Source organism: Chanodichthys erythropterus, chromosome 9, assembly GCF_024489055.1.
Source record: "Chanodichthys erythropterus isolate Z2021 chromosome 9, ASM2448905v1, whole genome shotgun sequence".
Taxonomy (NCBI): Eukaryota; Metazoa; Chordata; class Actinopteri; order Cypriniformes; family Xenocyprididae; genus Chanodichthys; species Chanodichthys erythropterus.
Window position 1 is genome coordinate 26053348 of NC_090229.1, and position 20332 is coordinate 26073679.

At 40.1% G+C, this 20332-nt stretch overlaps 1 protein-coding gene across 1 annotated transcript in view; it reads left to right on the forward strand.

Moving 5' to 3' along the window:
- The first annotated feature begins 1992 nt into the window (after positions 1 to 1992).
- Positions 1993 to 20332, forward strand: part of lrrc75ba (leucine rich repeat containing 75Ba) — a 45609-nt gene continuing 27269 nt past the window's right edge. The window contains exons 1-2 of the mRNA XM_067395154.1: positions 1993 to 2533; positions 19739 to 19867. Of these exons, the coding sequence (XP_067251255.1) occupies positions 2261 to 2533; positions 19739 to 19867 (402 nt within the window). The 5' untranslated portion in view covers positions 1993 to 2260. The remainder of the gene's footprint in view (positions 2534 to 19738; positions 19868 to 20332) is intronic.

The following is a 20332-nucleotide window of genomic DNA, read 5'->3' on the forward strand; positions in this document are numbered from 1 at the left end:
AGGCAGCTGGAGCGATAATGAGAGACGAGTGCGACACACGGCTCAAGAGCAGTGCAGCTTTTATTATGGCACAGTGTCCTCTGGTCAAGCATATGTGGGGTAAAGCAGCACTCTTTATCATGTTAGATACATTTAAGTGTGTTGAAAATGATGTTATAATGTTACTCTGTGTGTTCTCTCGGCGGCTGCCATGAGACACTTGTTGCACACTGCAGTAAGATAGATCGATATTAGTCATGATAAAACATGGTACTCGCGGTAAATCAAGAAAATGAGATTCAAACAATAAGAACGATTGATAACAATGATTAGATTTTTGTCTATAAATGTATCCAAACAGTTGTTCCCTTAGGAAAACGTATAATATATAAAGCATCTCTGGTGCTTCCATGGTTTCTACAAAATAAAACTGGAAATCGAGGGTAACTTAGGCAGCCTATGTCATTGATAGGTGACGCACGGACACAGTCCGTGTTCTATGTAAAAATGACTTATTTCTCTGGATTTAAAGGTGCCCTAGAACTTTTTTTAAAAAGATGTAATATAAGTCTAAGGTGTCCCCTGAATGTGTCTGTGAAGTTTCAGCCCAATATACCCCATAGATTTTTTTTCATTCATTTTTTTAACTGCCCATTTTGGGGCATTATTATAAATGAGACGATTCAGGGCTACTGGCCCTTTAATTCTCCTGCTCCACGCCCATGGAGCTTGCGCTTGCCTTAAACAGTGCATAAACAAAGTTTACACAGCTAATATAACCCTCAAATGGATCTTTACAAAGTGTTCATCATGTATGCATCGGATTATGTGAGTATTGTATACTTATTGTGTATATATATTGTTTACATTTGATTCTGAATGAATTTGAGGCTGTGCTCCATGGCTAACGGCTAATGCTACACTGTTGGAGAGATTTATAAAGAATGAAGTTGTGTTTATGAATTATACAGACTGCAAGTGTTTAAAAATGAAAATAGCGACGGCTCTTGTCTCCGTGAATACAGTAAGAAACAATGGTAACTTTAACCACATTTAACAGTACATTAGCAACATGCTAACGAAACATTTTGAAAGACAGTTTACAAATATCACTAAAAATATCGTGTAATCATGGATCATGTCAGTTATTATTGCTCCATCTGCCATTTCTCGTTATTGCTATTTCTTGCTTGCTTACCTAGTCTGATGATTCAGCTGTGCAGATCCAGACGTTAATACTGGCTGCCCTTGTCTAATGCCTTTCATAATGTTGGGAACATGGGCTGGCATATGCAAATATTGGGGCGTACACCCCGTTACCTAACAGTCTGTGTTATGTTGAGATTCGCCTGTTCTTCGGAGGTCTTTTAAACAAATGAGATTTATATAAGAAGGAGGAAACAATGGAGTTTGAGACTCACTGTATGTCATTTCCATGTACTGAACTCTTGTTATTTGACTATGCCAAGATAAATTCAATTTTTCACCTTTAAACATTCTTGGAAACGTCTGGTATAATGTAAGTACACAAGTCAACAAAATATATAACCCTGTTGGTTTTTGGATATTTTAATCCAAAAATCTTACATATTGTGCCTTTAACAAATCTGAGAACAGTGTGAGAATGAAACAGGCTATTGTTGAGAACTCTTCTGAAATTCTATAAGAAATCCTTGAATTGTCTTTTTTAACTGAAGAAACAGACTTTCTCACTTTTCTGCAGTTGCTGTCTACAACTGAGATTCCAGTTTCTTTCATGTTGGGCTATTCAACATCAGTTTATGAAATGAATTCACCATCAGTAAAAAACAAAAAAACTAAATTAAAATTCGATTAAAATGTTTTGATTTCCCCTCACCACCACATATCTTTCGTTCTTGGCATGTGGGGCACATACACGAACCACCGCTAGCCAATGGCAGGACAGACCTCCGTAATGATCCACGCGTGGTGCTGGAGAGCATCACCACCATCCACTGAATACCAACTAGAGCATCAGGCGGACGTGTCCTACTGACAACAAACACTAATACAAGGACGTGAGAGCTGGGATAAAGAACAACACACTGACAGTTCCGCAGCTAAAACTACTACTTGCGTCGTAGGACGAACTGCACAAAGGACACTGACTGTAAGCAGAACGAGTACGTGCAACCCAAGTTCGGACCGATGTGGAGAACGCTGGGCGTTATCGTCCGGGCTACCATGGTTACGCTGTAAGAGGTAAAAGGTAAAAGGGTCGTGTTTAGTGTAACATTGTGTTTTTAACATAACTGCAATCATGGGCTCTAGGCTCAGCCGACAAAACAGTCTCGACAACGAGAATTTTTCAAAGAGGCGACGGAAGCATCTAGACAGCACGGGAGAGAGCGATCGGAGCGGAGACTTCTTGTTTACATCCCTGATGCTCAGGACGGATAAGCTGCCGGGAGTGTTGAGGAGAGCCAACCACAGCCCGTATGTCAGACGAGTCGCCTGGATCCGAGAGATTCAGAAGCTTCTCCAGGAAAGGAAGATAGAAGAGGCGACGGACGTGCTCAAACTGTTGAGGAAGGTGAGGGCAAATGTCATGCATTGCTTAATAAACGTACACGACACAGGCAGCTGTAAAACATGCATGAGTTTGTCTCTCTCTCTCTCTCTGCTTGACTGGCATTGCATGTGTAGATCATGTAGTTGCAATCAATGACAGAAATATTTCACAAGTGCATCAGTTGTCTGAACACACAAAGACATCACAAAATGAAATTCCTGCAGAGATCACTTGAAAACCTCTTCTATGGTAAACATGTTTTCATTTTCTGAATTAAAGTCATTTTGGTAGCTTGCTGGAGATGGCTGAAATTCTTGAAAAAAGAAATGTTGACATGATTAGTTTTGTATAATTGATAATAGCCTAATTCAAATATTATTTCTTAAAATTATATTATGTAATTGTAAATATTATAAACAAAACTCAAAAAGATTAATATTTGAGAAACTTCTGTCTTCCGAATCAGTCAGTGTGGCGTAACCAACATGCAGGAAGCCATTTTGTTGTCACGTGACCAGAAAATATTCAAACAAAAGGTGCGTCGCAATTTGCGTACTTATGCACTATTCTGTGCCGTTTTGTACTATAAATAGTGTGAGTAGTGTGTTCACACTGAAAATTTCCAAAAGAAAAAGTGCACTTTAAATACCAGGGTGATGCACTTATTTAACCGAAAAAATTAAGTGTGGAATTTTGGACACTTCATGCACTCCAGTTGCAGCTTTAATTGTTGAATGACAAAATAAACTTATAAAATGAATACATTACACAGGGAGTACATAGTGTATAAGGTCATAGACATAGTGTATAGTGCATCATTTGGGACGCAACTAAATGAAGACCCATTTAGATTCTCATGACTCTGTCAAGGTCAGTAAGGTTTTTTTATTTTTTATTATTTTTAATTAACACATTTTGACCTTTTAAATACCTTTGTGATTTATAATTCATGGTATTTGTGTGTGTGTGTGTATATATATATATATATATAATGAATTTTTTACCTTTTAAATACCTTTTTGTGACTTATAATTCATGATATTTGTATATATATATATATATATATATATACATGGTTCAGTCATGAAACTCTAGATGTGCAGGCTGATGGGTCCTTAACGCAAGCTGATGATAATTACAGCATTAACTACAGGCACAAGCTGATTGGTCCATGTCACTTCTGCAGCCAATGAGCTTGTTGCTCACACATTTAAATGGCTGGTTACATTCACTATAGCAGTTTTCAGAGTGCTTCAGAGTTCCTCTAAAACCCTCCACCTTCCCCAGCTCCACCTGTATAGATCTGTTATGGATTATTGATATATGCTATTTGTGCAGCAGCACTATGTCTTACTCGCAGCAGCGTATCAGCGTATGTATTGTCAGTAGCAAGTTCCTCTTCTTGCTCTGCAGCAGCAGCAATAATCTACAACAACAGCAGCAGCAATATCAGCAGCAGCAAAGCAGATCTATTCCGCCAAGACCAAATACATTAACATTGTCATTTGTCATATCCATATACCACTTGACAATTTTGTCTTGACCTTATTTTTTGTGTACAAAGTGCTATAAAGGTTTTTTTCATACATATGGAACTACCATGAATACAACCATTATATTGCTAAACACATGCAACATGTGTTTTAAACTACATTTCTCATTTTCATAATCTCAGACATCCTTATGGGTCATTGACCCGTATAATGTATCCAGGAAGGTGAAATTTCACCTATAAATTTCATTTATGCTGTTTGGCATTTCCACTTCAGACACCCACCGTGCAGCTCACTCTGTAGTGCTGCAGTGAGTCACCTCGCAAGAAATCATTTCCCTGGATTTGTTGCTGGTATTATTTGTTGTCGGGACTCCGCACAAACACCTAATACTAATGCCTGGATGCTTCTATGGTACATTTGTTCTGTCAGTGTGACCCATATGCTCAAATTCAACACAGAGTGTCAGCAGAGCAGCAGTGTGAGAGCTAACAAGTGATGACAGGGGAGTGCATGAGATCAGGAGGTCACTCACTTAAGTGTGTTATGTGTATGTGTAACAATACGTCAAAAGTTACTGTTTGTAAAAGGCAATAAAGTAAATATACAATGTAGTATGTTATATGATATTTAAGGCATGCCTAGATGCTGAATAGATTAAAATTTAAATAGATTAGTGTTTTTTCAAACAGGTTTCTTGAACACTCCCATCATCAACCATTGGTCTGACAAACAGATAGTTGCATCTCATTGGTTGGTGTGGTGGCTGCTATAGTTATTGTTTTGCCTTTGCAGGGCAGTATTGCTGTCTCTGCATATTAAGCTGGGACAGGAAAGGTGTAATAAGTGATTTCCGAGAAACACTGTTGAAAGTGGATTGGACCGAGCAGCACAACACACTTGTAGCCAATTAGCAGTAGGGGGCGCTTACATTCATGATGGGGGAGGAGAAAGAATGAACAAGAGGGAGATTTGAAGAAAGACTGTAGAAAGAGAGATGGCTGAGAGACATTACAAAAGAGAAAAGGTCAGAGGAATATCACTTATGATCATGTAAAAGCTTTAAAGCATTAACATTAGAAAAGCTTTCCAGCGCTGGAGAGACCTAAGCAGGAACACCTGAAAATGGACGCCAAATTTGTGTTGTTTCTGCTTCATACATGAGTAACATTGGTTTTGCTATGTTTCACAGTAGATATGCTGTTGTTGTAATGTTAGCTTTAGGATTGTTGAGTGTCAATAGCTATTTTTCCATCCACCTGTTTTTATGCACATTTTGGGATATCGCATAAAAAACACTGGATGGAAACACCAAGATGAAAAACCGTATGTGTTCAATTGAGTCATTTTTGTGCAACATGAAAACATGCGCATAAACTTCGATGGAAACACTTTTACTGAATAAATTCCATGATGCACACCAAAAAAGACAGAAAATGCTGTTTTGATCATTCTGTAATGCCTGAGTAAAGTTTGTCGTTAAAGTGGTTTGGTATAATTCCCTACAAAAATTGTCTTACACAATCGCGTTCACAAACACCAGGCATCTGAATGTAAGATAACATGACAGCGTTTATAGTGTTTCATCTGCACGCTCTGAGGTACAAGTAATTTATTATATATGAAAATGAATATACACAGTGGTTTCTGCATCAACTTCCATTTTCTATGATATTTAGTGCCAGTTTATCAGGAAGTGACAATTTTGTTCTCTTCGACTTACTGGATGGATTATTCACAAATGTTTAATGCGATATTCCAAATTTGCGCACAAGCTAAATTTGCAACTTGGGATGGAAATACAGCTATTGTTTTTCTGGAGCTGGTGTGCTGCTTTTGACTAACAACAAACTCTTGCTTGTATATGCTCATTTTTTGTCCTTTCTTGTCGTTTGTTCGTCATGTTCACTTTATTTTTCGTGAAGCATTATTTTGCCTTGCTTCAGCTATGATAAAGAGAAGTCCACTCTTGCATTGCGTGTTTGTGCATTTTGGGGGCGGAGCAATGAAGGAGTGTTTTGTTTGGATTGACAGTGTTTCTCAGAAATTGCTTACTGCACCTTTAACTTAAAAATTAACTGAAAAAAAGAAGAACATCCTAAACATTAAGATTTTTTTATTATTATTTTGCCTGGAGCAAAAAGGAAAGCTGACTTTTTTCTCCTGCTGTGTTAAAAGTGTTATGAGGGCAGAACTTGTCACAGTTTGAGCTCCCATTCCCCTTACAATCTCTTTTTGATATCATATGATTACTGTGTCAAAATATGACATGGAGAGACAGCCATTCCTCATCTTAATGGAGTTTTAAAGGAGTTCTTAGTTCTTCCATTATTTTCCACCATAAAGATCCACCCATACAACTCTATAAAAGTTAAACCCATCTCTCTCTCTCTCTCTCTCTCTCTCTCTCTCTCTCTCTCGCTCTCTCTCAGTGTTCTTGTGTTTGCAGCTGCTCATCTCCTCGTTCCAAATGAACTCAAATGCTGTTGCTTTGCTCATCTAAATTGGCTACTGTTGATTTTCGTCCGTTGTTTTGATTAGAAAGCATCTGCCAAGAATTATAAATGGATCTGTTGCTAGCTGTCTTATCAAAAATATTTTAAAAAGTGGTGTGAAGAAACAAGAATTTTGAAACAAAATTGCTACGGAACATTTTCTTATGTACAATATGCCATACAAATCAAGGACAGGACGTGCATAGGCCTGTACATATCCAATATCTATTAGTCCCTTGTGTAAATTTATTATTCACACTGTGCCCTCTATTCTTATGTATTCAGTCTTTAATGTAACCCCGCCCCCCATTTTCATCCCTTTGTTTTGTTTTTTAATTCAGTTTTTTTTATAGTCCTCTTTTCATTGTCTCCCTCTCTCAGGAAGTGCTGTTAATTACATTGAGAATTTGACATCCCAGAGCAGAGAGCGTTTAATCAACACAGAGAGATAGTCTTGGATACCTATGCGACGACAAGCATGTCACCAGAGACTCACGGTGTGGTCCTCTGTGTGCATTCTCAGTCTTTATTAAGGCTTTCTCCCATTATCAAGAAACAGAGAATTTCAAATAGGTCTCATGTTTCAGAGCCACTAACAGGACCTAACACAATTAGAGTGGACTTGGAAGGAACTGATAAGAGAACATAGGATGACCCCCTGAAGAACAACATGTACAAATGATGATAAATTGCAACGTGTGAATTTAGCATGTGCATGACGATGATGCATCATTCAATATATTATTAAGTGAAATAAATGGAAGCATTTACAAAACAGCAAAGGCAGAGAGTGCAACACGGGTGTCTTTATGTAGTGCTCATTGTGCAAGGCACTCATGCGTTTAGGCTACACGGCCTTTTTCGGGATACAATATCTTCAGGATACGCATTTTGAAGATGGTTGTGTAGCCTAAATGCATAGATCTGTGTAGATGAGTGCCTTGGAGTATTTTTGTCTTTTGCTAAAATATTTGTTATAGCAAACAAATTGGGATGTGCGGACCCCCTAGCAGGCCCCCTGTAGTAAACCATCTGTAATTTACAGAAATACATCAACTGTGTGTACTAAAAACGGAAAAGATGTTCCTTTGCATTTTTTAAGGGCTTCACGTACAGACAACAACGTTGTCAAAATGATCCCCAATCACATGGATCCATGAAAACATCTAAAAAACTCTAAACTCTAAATAAACACTACGTGCCTATAGACTGAACACATAATATGCATAATATTTCACAAATTTGCGTTATGGTATCGTTTTCAAAAATTATCAGGCCCCCATAAACGAACGGCCAAAATGCATAAAAAGCTTTATGTTTTAGTTGAAATCGGTATTGTGTAAACACCCCCTAAAATACTACATCAAATATTATATTACTACTATACTATTATCAATTTAGTTAATATAAATTTTAGTAAAATATTTTAAATATAATATTCCATTAATTGTTTTTTGAAGATGTATTAATTAATTACTCAAATATGCAAATATACATTAAAATATTTGACTTTGATTGATTTTATGTGATGTAAATTCAGACAGCACTATTATCCAGTTTTGTAAACTAAGAACTGGTGCTCAACAAAGACTATAGAATAACACAAGATGTGTCACTCATATAGAGTGCCCCAGGGATGACGCGTTTTTGTAGGCAAAACCCGGAAGCGAGTTAGCATTTTAGGAGTTCCGGTTGCAACGCCGTCAAGTCTATGGGTTTTTTGAATGGGTTTTTGCTAAATCGCCTGAAATAAGGTCTGTGGTTAACAAAGCCTCTAAATACTTTCACGTTTTGATCTATGACATAAAACACACCAGTTATAACCCACTTGTGATTTTTTTTTTTAACTTTTACTGTGTCTTAAAATCGACGGTTGCTAACAAATTGCTAAAAGGGACTACTTCCTTTGGTGGGGACTTTAGACGTCATCATTAAAAACGGGACATTTGGACAGCATTTCTCATGAAAAAGTGGAAAAGTATTCATAACAGCACAGATCATAATCAGTGAGCATGTTTGTAAATAAAGTTGTTTTTTAAATACAGTTTGAGGAAGTTTGGTGGTGGTGACGTTGGTCCGTTTATAGCCTACTGTTAGCCTTTTATATCTGACGACTTTATTTAGGCTTCAAAATCTATAAATGTTGTGTTAACTTGTAAAGATTATCTTGATAGACAAAACGTGTAAGTGTCATAACCCTTTGTTAAACACAGAGCTTATTTTCTGCAATTTTCCAAAAGTCTATGGGAAAAATGCATAGGCTTTCGATCGAGGGAACCCGTGCGGCGCTAACTTCCGGGTTGGCCTACAAAAACGCGTCATCCCTGGGGCACTCTATTGTTTTGAATGGGAGAAAGTGAAATGCGCAATATGGCGGAATAAGTCCCCCCTTCTAAATAAGAGCCAATCGCCAACTGGTAGTCATCGCGTCACTTCAGCGGCCGTTAGAATCACCGGTTTCTATAGAAACAGTCAGACACGCACCTCCGAAGAGACGTGCATTTAGGTCTGCGCATGCGCATTAGCTTGATCCAGCCTGAAAAATACAGTTTTTTTGTCATGATTCAAGCGTTTAGAAACTAAATTTATGAGCCGGTTGTTGTTAGATTTCATTGGTGATTTCAAATATGAAATTTAATCATGATGTTGGAGAACAGTTTTAGAGAATGTGATGTTTCCCCATTCAAAAAGATTGCATGATGCCCGAGAGGCGTTTCAAAGATGGCCGCCGAGTGAAATTACTTGTCTTAAAGGGACTTTGTGCTCAACCAACTGAAGAGGAGGTGGAACCAAACTTTAAAAGTTCATCTTACTTGGAGAAAAGGTGCAACACTAAATCTTGAGGAATAAACATGAAGTTTATTAGTTAACACTAGAACCACCACAGGGTAAATTTTACCCGTGGCTGTTTTTCAAATGTACATAACAGGTTTTCAATAAAACATTCAAGTCTCCCACTCATTGACTTTTACTAAAATTGTGTAATTTACAATCCCTTGGTGTTAAAAATTGTTTAGATAAAACCAGATCAAAAAACGGGGCATTTATACCTATAAGCGCCGCGTGGGTCAAATTTACCCGCTATATACTGTAATGCCTGTATTTTCGCGCCCCCTTATGTTTAAATATTGTACATTGCTAGGCAAGAGTCTGTTCTTCAGAACAGGATTGCTAATAGTTACAGAGAGACAGCATCAATAAACTTTGGATATAAATAATTAAGGTGAAGCTGCGCACTTGAATTTGTCATTGCATCATACATCCTATGCAGTGTGGTGAATTATTATTGTTCATTATTGTCTATAGGCTATTTTAGTAATATAAATAACATGGGTTATCTTAATATATTATTAATTATAATATTACACCACCCAAATATGTATTAACTTCCTTCTAATTATCGTTGTCAGAGCAGACTTGTTTAGCTTGACCGTTATGAAAAGTGATTAGTGTAGCCTGCATAAAAAAAGCCTTGAACATAAAACAACAGGACAAAAATATAGTTGATGACAAAACACAATCATTTCATGACTCTAGACACTTCTTTGTGAAGACAGTGACATAATACAGTGAAATAATATGTTATTTAGCTATATAAAAACGGGTCTAATGTGCGTGGGTAAAATTTACCCGCATGGCGGTTTTTGATATACAGCGACCCCCGGCAGTTCTAGTGTTAAAAAGCAAGTAACTTTTTGGCACTAACTTCAAACCTGTTCAGATGGAATAAATCCCACAAAAGATGATGTTCAGATGTCAACTTTGATGCAATAGTAAATGCACTTAATTCTTATGGTCAAGTGGAAATTGAAAGGAGAGGGTGACGTCTTACTCTGGGGGCATCTTGCCCGGTCTTCCTCTACTACTTACAGAGATGTGTGTTGGTGACAGGACTGCTAGTGATCTCACATTGATGGAAAATTCCTTTGGCATACAGAGATACCAGTTAGCTGAACTGCATCTAAAAAACAAGTTGACAGCCCCAGATCTTGTATGATATAACTTGAGGCAGCTGTCATCTGGTGCTTGGTCTTTTACTCAAGTCTCTTTCTCAAGGCTTGTCATAGAGATATTATTAGGATTCTTGGAAGTCACAGTAACAGGAATTATTTTCAAATCCTAAAAGGCTTTTTATCATCATGTCCTACTCACCATCTCCCTGACCTCGCAAGTTAATTTGAGTTGACTTTCACAATAATGTCTTTGTTTGTATAAGTTTGTGTTGTTCATACTAAGATAAAATAGTTTGTTTGAGTAAAGAGACATTATAAGAGTTAGGCATCATTAGGCATACTCACAAAAAGACTTTGAGACGTGTGTGCGCATAAACTACACATCTTGTTATGTGCTTTTTTTTCATATTGTGCTCACTTGCTGTCTGGATTTCATAGAACACTATTGACATTTACATTTCTCGGACACAGTTTAACCCTATAAATGCTAGATATTTATTAGTTTTTACAGACAATGCGTAAGCAATGCGTAAGCTGCTTTGCACCAAGGAAACTAACATATGTGACCCGTGCTGGCAAAATGAGTTTGGATGCACACAGGCTAATTACGAGATACAGGCAAAACTTAGTCAAAAATGGTCAATTTAAGATTTTCACAAAAATGAGTTCATTAAGCACTCATCTAGCAATTCATATGCTTTAAATAGCAATTAAACATCTAAAAGTATATTTAATTGTATGTTTTCTGAGAGGAGTACCTATACTTTGTCCATTTGAATGTCGTTTTTCAGAACCTTCAGAAAACTTTAACTAGTTTTTTCTCAAAATTGACTTTGCTGACTGTATCGAATTCAAAGAGGTGTAGCTCAGTCATTTGTTCTCTGATTCCAACAAATCATACATCATTTTGAAGGGTTTTTAAATAGAGATTGTGAAAATAACAACTAATTTTCGAAAATTTGCTCATTGCAACTCATTTTGTTAGCATGGGTCACATATTATGCTCATTGGAAAAACTTGCCTCTACGTGCAAAACTCCAAAAATGTACCTCTACATACAATTCACTGCCGTTTCCAGTTGAAATAAACACTAGAGTCAGTAAAAAACTAATTTTTTTAAAGCTAAAATGACATGGTTGCTTCAGCAAATGCTATTTTATCTCATGTTTGCTTTTTTAAACACTATCAGTTAGGTTTAGGGTAGGGTTTAGTTTATTTGTATGTTATTTTCAAACACAATAGAGCATTGAACTTTTTGCACCACTCACTGAACATTTCATTTCCGAACTGCCGTGAAATGTACTGTACGGCAACCAATGTAATAAAATGTTATCAGATTCACATTGACTTGTTTCAGATGAAACTAAACACATTTTTAATGCCATTCATTGGACATTTCACTTTGAAGGTGTCGTGAAATGTGCAAGAAGCAACATTATGGGCCCTATTTTTGCTAGTTTAACAACAGAAAAAAATGGTTGGCGTGCCAGGCGCATGTTCCAAAAGGGTTGTACCTAGTCTGTTAATGAGTCATGGGTGTGTTTTGGGGCGTAACGTGCAATAAACCAATCAGAGTGTCATCTCCCATTCCCTTTAAATGCCAGGTGCGGATTGATATTTACATCGAGGAATATAGACACCCTTAACCTGACTAGTCAGTTTAAATATGTGTGTATTGCCACAATTGGTCAAATAATTAGCCAATTTCATTCGTCATTACAGCAAATAGGTAATTCTGATACATGCAATGACTTTCCATAATGACATGTAGGCATTTTTATCTTTATGTACACAATAATATTCTTTTACACTGTAATCCTTTTATTTTTAATATTTGGCATGTTTGTGTGCTGCTGCTGCTGTTGTGTGTGTAACAAACATAGTGTATGTGCATTGTGCATCCGCCTATATCCACATATTACTAATGTTCCCTTTAAATAACAAAAAAAAATATTGTGCCAATGACTTTAGACCAGGTTTTTGTTGGTTTTCAGTTGCCTCAAAATAGCAACACGCCAACAGTGCACCTGAACACACCTCGTTTTCAGACCAGCATGTCCATGGCCGAACAGATGGGCGCGGGTGCATTTGTTATTTAAACAACGTGGGCGCTGGACGTGAAAATGATAACTGCATCGGGCTGAAACTAGCAAAAAACACTTGCTTTGCGCCTGGTGTCGTATTGCGCTGAGTATATGATAGGGCCCAATATCATTTCACAGAAATGTCGCCACAGGCACATTTTTACAATGAGCCTGGGTTGAAAGAAACAAGCTCAAGTATCAAACCAGCACTATCCAATATTATATTGTGGAAATGCATGCTGGTCTGAGCTGGGCTTTCCAGCAGCTGAAGTGACCCCTGTACTCTTTTGAGATTCAGCACACCATAATAGGGGGAAAAAATGTTTGGTGCCAGATGGATGGGGAAGAGTAGGGAACAGAGAGGTGGTTACGTGTGGGCGTCTCCTTCCCTGCAGCTAAACACATTTAAGCATGCACACTCCAACTGCACTGAGTGCAAAGACCTGTTCCATCTGAATATGCAAGTCACCATAGATAAAAGCATCTGGTCTCTGAATATTAATAACCCAGTGGAGGCCGTTTCATAATCCCCTCTCTGTTACTGAAAGTCTGCAGCTCTCACTCTGTCTCAGTGAAACACCCCAATCTTGCCATTCTAGAGTTATTCTTGTCTATGTAAATCAAAGTTGCATAATAGATGAAAGTTATGTTCTCGACTTTCTTGGCGGGCAGGCTGACTTTTAGGTACAGCTGTCAGACACAAATTTAGATACAGACTAAATATACAAAGATTATAAAAGGTGAGGAAGTTCTAAAATAATCAGTAATATCCACAATGGTGGATCTTTCAAGTCAGTAAAATCAGCCATTGATAGCTATGTTAAAAAAAACAACAAAACATTTTAACTTTATTCTCTATAATACCTTAAAGGAACACTCCACTTTTTTTGAAAATAGGCTCATTTTCCAATTCCCCTAGAGTTTTACCATTTTCAAATCCATTCAGCCAATCTCCAGGTCTGGCGGTACCACTTTTAGCATAGCTTAGCATAGTTCATTGAATCTGATTAGACCGTTAGCATCTGGTGTTATGTGCGGCAGAAGACCCAGAGGTGAGAGTGCAAGTTAACAGTGTTTATTGCTCAGTCCAAAAAATATAACTTAGGCATCCTGCCAAGCGCCGTCACAAAGGGCCGTTCGCAGCTGGATATCACAATGGTGAAAACAAGTAGTAGTCACAGACGATGGTCCGCAGAGATCAGCAGCTCGACCTCAGATCTGGAAGCACCTCGGGCTGCAGATGGAGAGAACAACGCCTGGCAGTTGGAAGATACCAGGTCGGAGGACTAGAGAGCTCAGAAGGATGGTTCACAAGGCGGCTACTGGACCGGGACTAAGACTGAGGTGGACAAACAAACAAAGGTTACAGACATCTGACAGAGAACAGAGAGATAACGGCAATAACAGGTATTTACAATCATCCGACAAAGAAACGTGATGAACAGTGGGGAGAAATAGCCAAGAAAATTAGAGAAGAAGAGCGACAGGTGATGAGCAATCAGCGCGAACGCCGATAGTAATGACAAACAGCTGGAACCAATATGCAAAGAAGGCAGAGGGAAAAAAAAGAGAACGAGGAGAAAATCAAACCCGGCTCATGACAGGAGGAAGAGGACTGGCGAGAGCGAAGGAAGTCATCGATGAGCGAGCGGTCCAGGACGTCCTGGGCTAGAATCCAGCTCCTCTCCTCGGGACCGTAACCCTCCCAATCAACCAGATACTGGTAACCACGCCCCTGGCAGCGCACGTCCAGCAGTTTCCTAACCCTGTAAACAGGAGATCCCTCGACAAGAACAGGACAATGGGTGGGTCAGGTGGGAGCGCGAATAACTGGCTTAATGCATGATACATGGAAAACAGGGTGGACGCGAAATTTGAGTTTGACGGCTGCAGTACTAAGAACTTTAGTAATGGAAAAGGAACCGATGAAGCGTGGAGCTAATTGCACTGCAGGGGTAAATCCTGAGTGGAAAGCCACACTTTCTGGCTGCAAACGTATCTGGGTGCTTTGACATAAGGGCGGTTGGCAGTATGACGTGTGCGCTCTCTGTTCCGGCACAGAGTGGATCTCACAGTCCTCCAGGTGCGCTAGCAGTGATGTATAAACGTTTGGACCGAGGGAACAGAAGCCTCTGTCTCCTGGGAGGACAGGTGGCTGATACCCGAGACAGGACTTAAAAGGTGATAAACCTGTGGCTGACGAGGGAAGAGAATTATGGGCATACTCGACCCATGGTAATTGTTCGCTCCAGGACGAGGGATTGTGAAAAGCCAAAGTGTGAAGCATACGACCCAGAATTTCATTTGTGCGTTCAGCTTGACCATTAGTTTGAGGATGGAATCCTGAAGACAAACTGGCCGATGCACCAATCTGTCGGCAGAACTCCCTCCAAAACTGAGACGCAAATTGAGGGCCCCTGTTTGAGACAATATCCGAGGGCCGAGGCCATGCAGGCGGAAGACGTGCTCAATGACTATCTGAGCTGTCTCCTTTGTGGAGGGGAGTTTAAAGAGCGGAACAAAGTGGGCGGCTTTAGAAAAGCGGTCAACAATGGTCAGAATGACCATGTTATCGGCAGATGAAGGAAGACCGGTCATGAAATCCATGGCGATATGGGACCATGGATGGGACGGAATCAGGAGAGGTCTAAGAAGTCCAGCGGAAGGAGAACTACTCAACTTTGTCTGAACGCATATAGCACAAGAGGCAACGAACCAGCACACATCACAAGAGCTTGTGGGCCACCAAAATCACTGACTAACAGCCGCGAGATTGTTTTGAACGCCGAGCTGATACGAAATGATAAAGTTAAAGCGTCCAAAAAAAGTGCCCAATGAGTCTGGCGAGTATTTAGTCGCTTAGCAGTACGAACATACTCAAGGTTCCTGTGATCTGTCCATACTGTGAACGGAACAGCGGAACCCTCTAACCAATGTCGCCACTCACCTAAAGCCAATCGAATGTCAAGAAGCTCATGATTGCCAATATCATAATTGCGTTCGGTCTATGGGGAAAATAAGTGCACGGATGGACCTTCTCATCGATTGGTGAACGCTGAGAAAGCACCGTGCCCACAGCCACATCAGAGGCATCAACCTCGACAATGAATTCTCTCGGGATCAGGCATTATTAGTATGGGAGCTGTGGTGAACAGCTCTTTGAGTTTATCAAACACGAGTTGTGCGGATTCAGTCCAAACGAAGCACGTCTTTGATGAGGTGAGAGCAGTCAGGGGCGCAGCAATACAACTGAAATTAGAGATAAATTGGCGATAAAAGTTAGTAAACCCCAAAAATTGTTGGAGTGCAGTTCGGGAGTCAGGAATGGGCCATTTGATAATAGCACGAACCTTGCCAGGGTCCATACTAATACCCTTAGCTGAAACAACCAAGCCAAGGAAAGTTACTGACTGGACGTAAAAGGCACACTTTTCAGCCTTTACGTAGAGCCTGTTCTCTAAGAGGCGCTGCAAGATGCGATGAACATGCTGGACGTGCATCTGGAGAGAGGGCGAGAAAATCAAGATATCGTCTAGGTAGACAAAAACAAAAATATCAAGAATGTCTCTCAGGACGTCATTTACCAGCACTTGAAAAACGGGCGGTGCGTTGACTAGGCCGAGTGGAAGAACCCGATATTCGAAGTGCCCTAAAGGAGTATTAAACGCTGTCTTCCATTCATCTCCCTTCTTAATACGAACCAAATGGTAAGTGTTACGGAGGTCAAGCTTTTTGAAAACCTTAGCTCCCTGCAAGATCTCAAAAGCCGATGACATAAGAGGCAAGGGATAACGGATCTTGAGTGTTATGTCATTTAGCCCTCAATAGTCTATACAGGGATGCAAGGACCCGTCCTTCTTTTTCACGAAGAAGAACCCCGTGCTGGTGGGCGAAGAGGACGGGACAATGGTACCAGCAGTGAGATTCTCAGTGAGATACTTTTCGAGAGCTTTGCGTTCAGATGTGGATAATGAATATAACCGGCCGCGAGGAGGGGTGGTATCGGGAAGTAGTTCAATACTACAGTCGTACGGGTGATGAGGGGGAAGAGAGGCAGCCCGGGAACGACTGAACACAGCCCGCAGATCGTGGTATTCCTCCGGCACTCCAGACAAATCACCAGGCTCCTCCTGCAACACAGAAACAGAGGAAAGGGCAGGGACAGCAGACACAAGACATTGAACATGACATGATAATTTCCATGACATAATAGTCCCCTCGGCCCAGTTAATCTGAGAATTATGTTGAACGAGCCAAGGATGACCCAAAACAACAGGGGCAACAGTAGAATGTAAATTTGAAAAAGAAATAGTCTCTTGGTGATTGCCAGAGGCGGTGAGAGTCACCGGAACGGTGACGTAACAAATTCCTGACAGCTTGCTGCGATCACAGGGGTAGGAACTTCTAACTTGCGAACAGGAATGTTTCTCTTCTGGGCCCATTCCTCATCCATGAAGTTACCCTCCAATCCCAAATCAATAAAGGCTTGACAGGAAGCAACGGCACCAGCCCAACGGAGGGTGACAGGAAGAGTGGTAACAGTCCTAGCAGGAGGGGAGTGTGAAGTAGCGCTCGACAGTACTCCCCGTTCTACTGGCGAGCGCTTCCTTTTAACGGGTCTGAACGACCGCAGTACGTGTATGGCCTGTGCAAAACACGGCGTGGCGTTCAGCAGGAGCAGTCTGAACTCCCGCCACCGGCACGGGTTCGGGAAACTGTGCATCTTCAAACGAGTCTCATCAGCAGAAGAAGGAGTGGGTGGTACAGATGACACATCGCAGACACGGCAGATCGCTTGTCCAGTCTTAGACAATTCCGCCTCCGCCGCCCAGACTGCCATAGCCCAGTCAAGAGCCGTTCCAGTCAACAGGGAAATGACAAAAGCAATCATGGTGCGGTCAGCTGCATACGTAGTGGTCTGAAGGGAAAAACAACCTCACACTGGGTTTGAAAGGCTCTGCATTCGGTGGGCTCACCCGAAAAATGCGGGAGGTTGTTGACTCTCGTTTCGGAAGTTCCACAAGAAGTCGGTGGATTAGGCTGATCTCGGTGAAGACACTGTATGCGAGTACTCATGTCCAATACCTGGGCAGTAAGGCTCTCCACTGCATGCCTGGCTGCGGAGAGCTCTTGATCGTGTCTGCCCAACAAAATTCCCTGCCATCTGACGGCGGAACAGACGGATGCCAAATTCGCCGGGTCCATCTGGTCGGATGATTCTGTTATGTGCGGCAGAAGACCCAGAGGCGAGAGTGCAAGTTAACAGTGTTTATGCTCAGTCCAAACAATATAACTTAGGCAGCCTGCCAAGTGCCATCACAAAGGGCTGCTCGCAGCTGGATATCACAACGGTGAAAACAAGTAGCAGTCACAGACGATGGTCTGCAGAGATCAGCAGCTCAACCTCAGATCTGGAAGCACCTCGGGCTGCAGATGGAGAGAACAACGCCTGGAAGTTGGAGAGATACCAGGTCCGAGGACTAGAGAGCTCAGAAGGATGGTTCACAAGGCGGCTACTGGACCGGGACTAAGACTGAGGCGGACAAACAAACAAAGGTTACGGACATCTGATGGAGAACAGAGAGATAATGCTAATAACAGGTATTTACAATCATCCGACAAAGAAACGTGAAGAACAGCGGGGAGAAATAGCCAAGAAAATCAGAGAAGAAGAGTGACAGGTGATGAGCAATCAGCGCGAACGCCGATAGTAATGACAAACAGCTGAAACCAATATGCAAAAAAGACAGAGGGAAAAAAGATAGAATGAGGAGAAAATCAAACCTGGCTCATGACATCTGGCTCAAAAATGACCAAAGAGTTTCAATATTTTTCCTATTTAAAACTTGACTCTTCTGTAGTTACATTGTGTACTAAGACCGACGGAAAATGAAAGTTGCGATTTTCTAGGCCGATATGGCTAGGAACTATACTCTCATTCCAGCATAATAATCAAGGAACTTTGCTGCCGTACCATGAGTGCAGCAGGCGCAATGATATTACGCACCGCCTGTGACCCCCTGCTTGCACAGGGAGCGTGCCTTGCAACCATGATGACATTTGTGAGAGGCGCTGGGTAATATCATTGTGCCTGTTGCACCCATGGTACGGCAGCAAATGTACAATTTTTTTTAAAACTATAGTAAATAAACTGTATTAATGAATTAAATGGTCAAGGTGTCTGAATAAATTTTGGTTTGACTATATATATATATATATATATATATATATATATATATATATATATATATATATATATATATATATATATATATATATATATATATATATATATACACATATATAGGTCACACTTTGTTTAGTGTCCAATTCGCACTATTAAATATGACTTCAGTAAACTCCTAATTACTGCTTCTTATTAATAGTTAGGTAGTTGTATGTAAGGTAGTTGTTAAAGGTGCTAAAGAGGATGTTTTGTTTCATACATTTTTGCAATATTACTTGAAACTGTCTTTACTAACTGATAAAAGACTATTTATTAGGTGCACTGAAAGGAATAATATTAATATACATCATCTGTGCACGAGGTAGGGCCTTAAAAACATCAGCCAATCGTTTACATGATCATCGCGTAAACGATTGGCCCTCTGGCTTGTCAATCACTGCTGTGACGTTCCTTGTGAGAGACGAGCGCGGCTGCGCTCTCCAGTAACTTTCCACACTCCACATTCGCCGCATGCAATGTTTTTGTCCGGAGACAGGAGTGACAATTGCAGATTATGAGTTACCTGCGGTGAGTCCGACATAATGAATCCACTAACACGATACAGCGAATGCCGGTGGTAAACACTCGTGTTCCAATACTCGTGCACGAGGGGGGGTTGTTCTTACGCATGCGCTCATTTCAAAAACTCAGTAACAGTCTTTCGTTTCTCAGTCGACGAAAAGATCCTCTTTAGCACCTTTAAGTTTAGGTGTTGGGTAATTTTAAGGGATGTAGAATATGGTCATAAAGAATAAGGAATTAAAGTGGCCTTTATAAGTACTAATAAACAGGCAATATCCTAGAAATATGCAAGTTAATAAGCAAGTGAGATTTAGACTCTAAACTAAAGTGTTACCTAGATATAGTTTTGTACGTAATTTAGAAGCATTACATGATGAAACTCCCAGAAAAAGACATCTTGAGTGAGTGACTGATAATATGAGCTCACTTTGTGTTTTTTTTTTTCTATTTCAGGACTTGGGATTAGAGGGTACGTCACTCAATGATATCCTCTATAAGAACGCATCATTCCTTAACCTGGTGGACCCCATATCTCATGAGCTCCTACTGAGTCTGGCTAGAGACATGCAGTGCCCAAAGAAGGTGAGTCACTTGAGTGTGTAATTTCTTTGCTTTATTTATTGCTTCTTAGAGTAATTGAAACGAAATGTGTTTACATATAGTGTACTGATTTACTGCAGCCATCAAATGTTGCTCACAAACAATTTTGTAATCCACACATGGCTCACAAATGCAATACAAGACAAGACAAGACAGGGAATGATAACTAAGGCGTCTATTTTGTGTTTCTTCATGTTTTTATTTATAACCTAGTCTGCATTGCAGAAGGTTAGTTGAGTCTAAAGACTTGATTCATTAAACTTTCAAGCTTGAGTCTTGATAAACTCAAAACGTATGAGATTAAACAGTCCTTTGGTGCATAGTTTTAATACCTTGCGCACAACCATTTCTAAAATGAATAAATTCTCTGAAATATTTTCAGAGTGTTGTCTGAGGCACTGTGTCTGAATTTGCTGATATGCTTAAAGTATGTTATGATTGAAGATC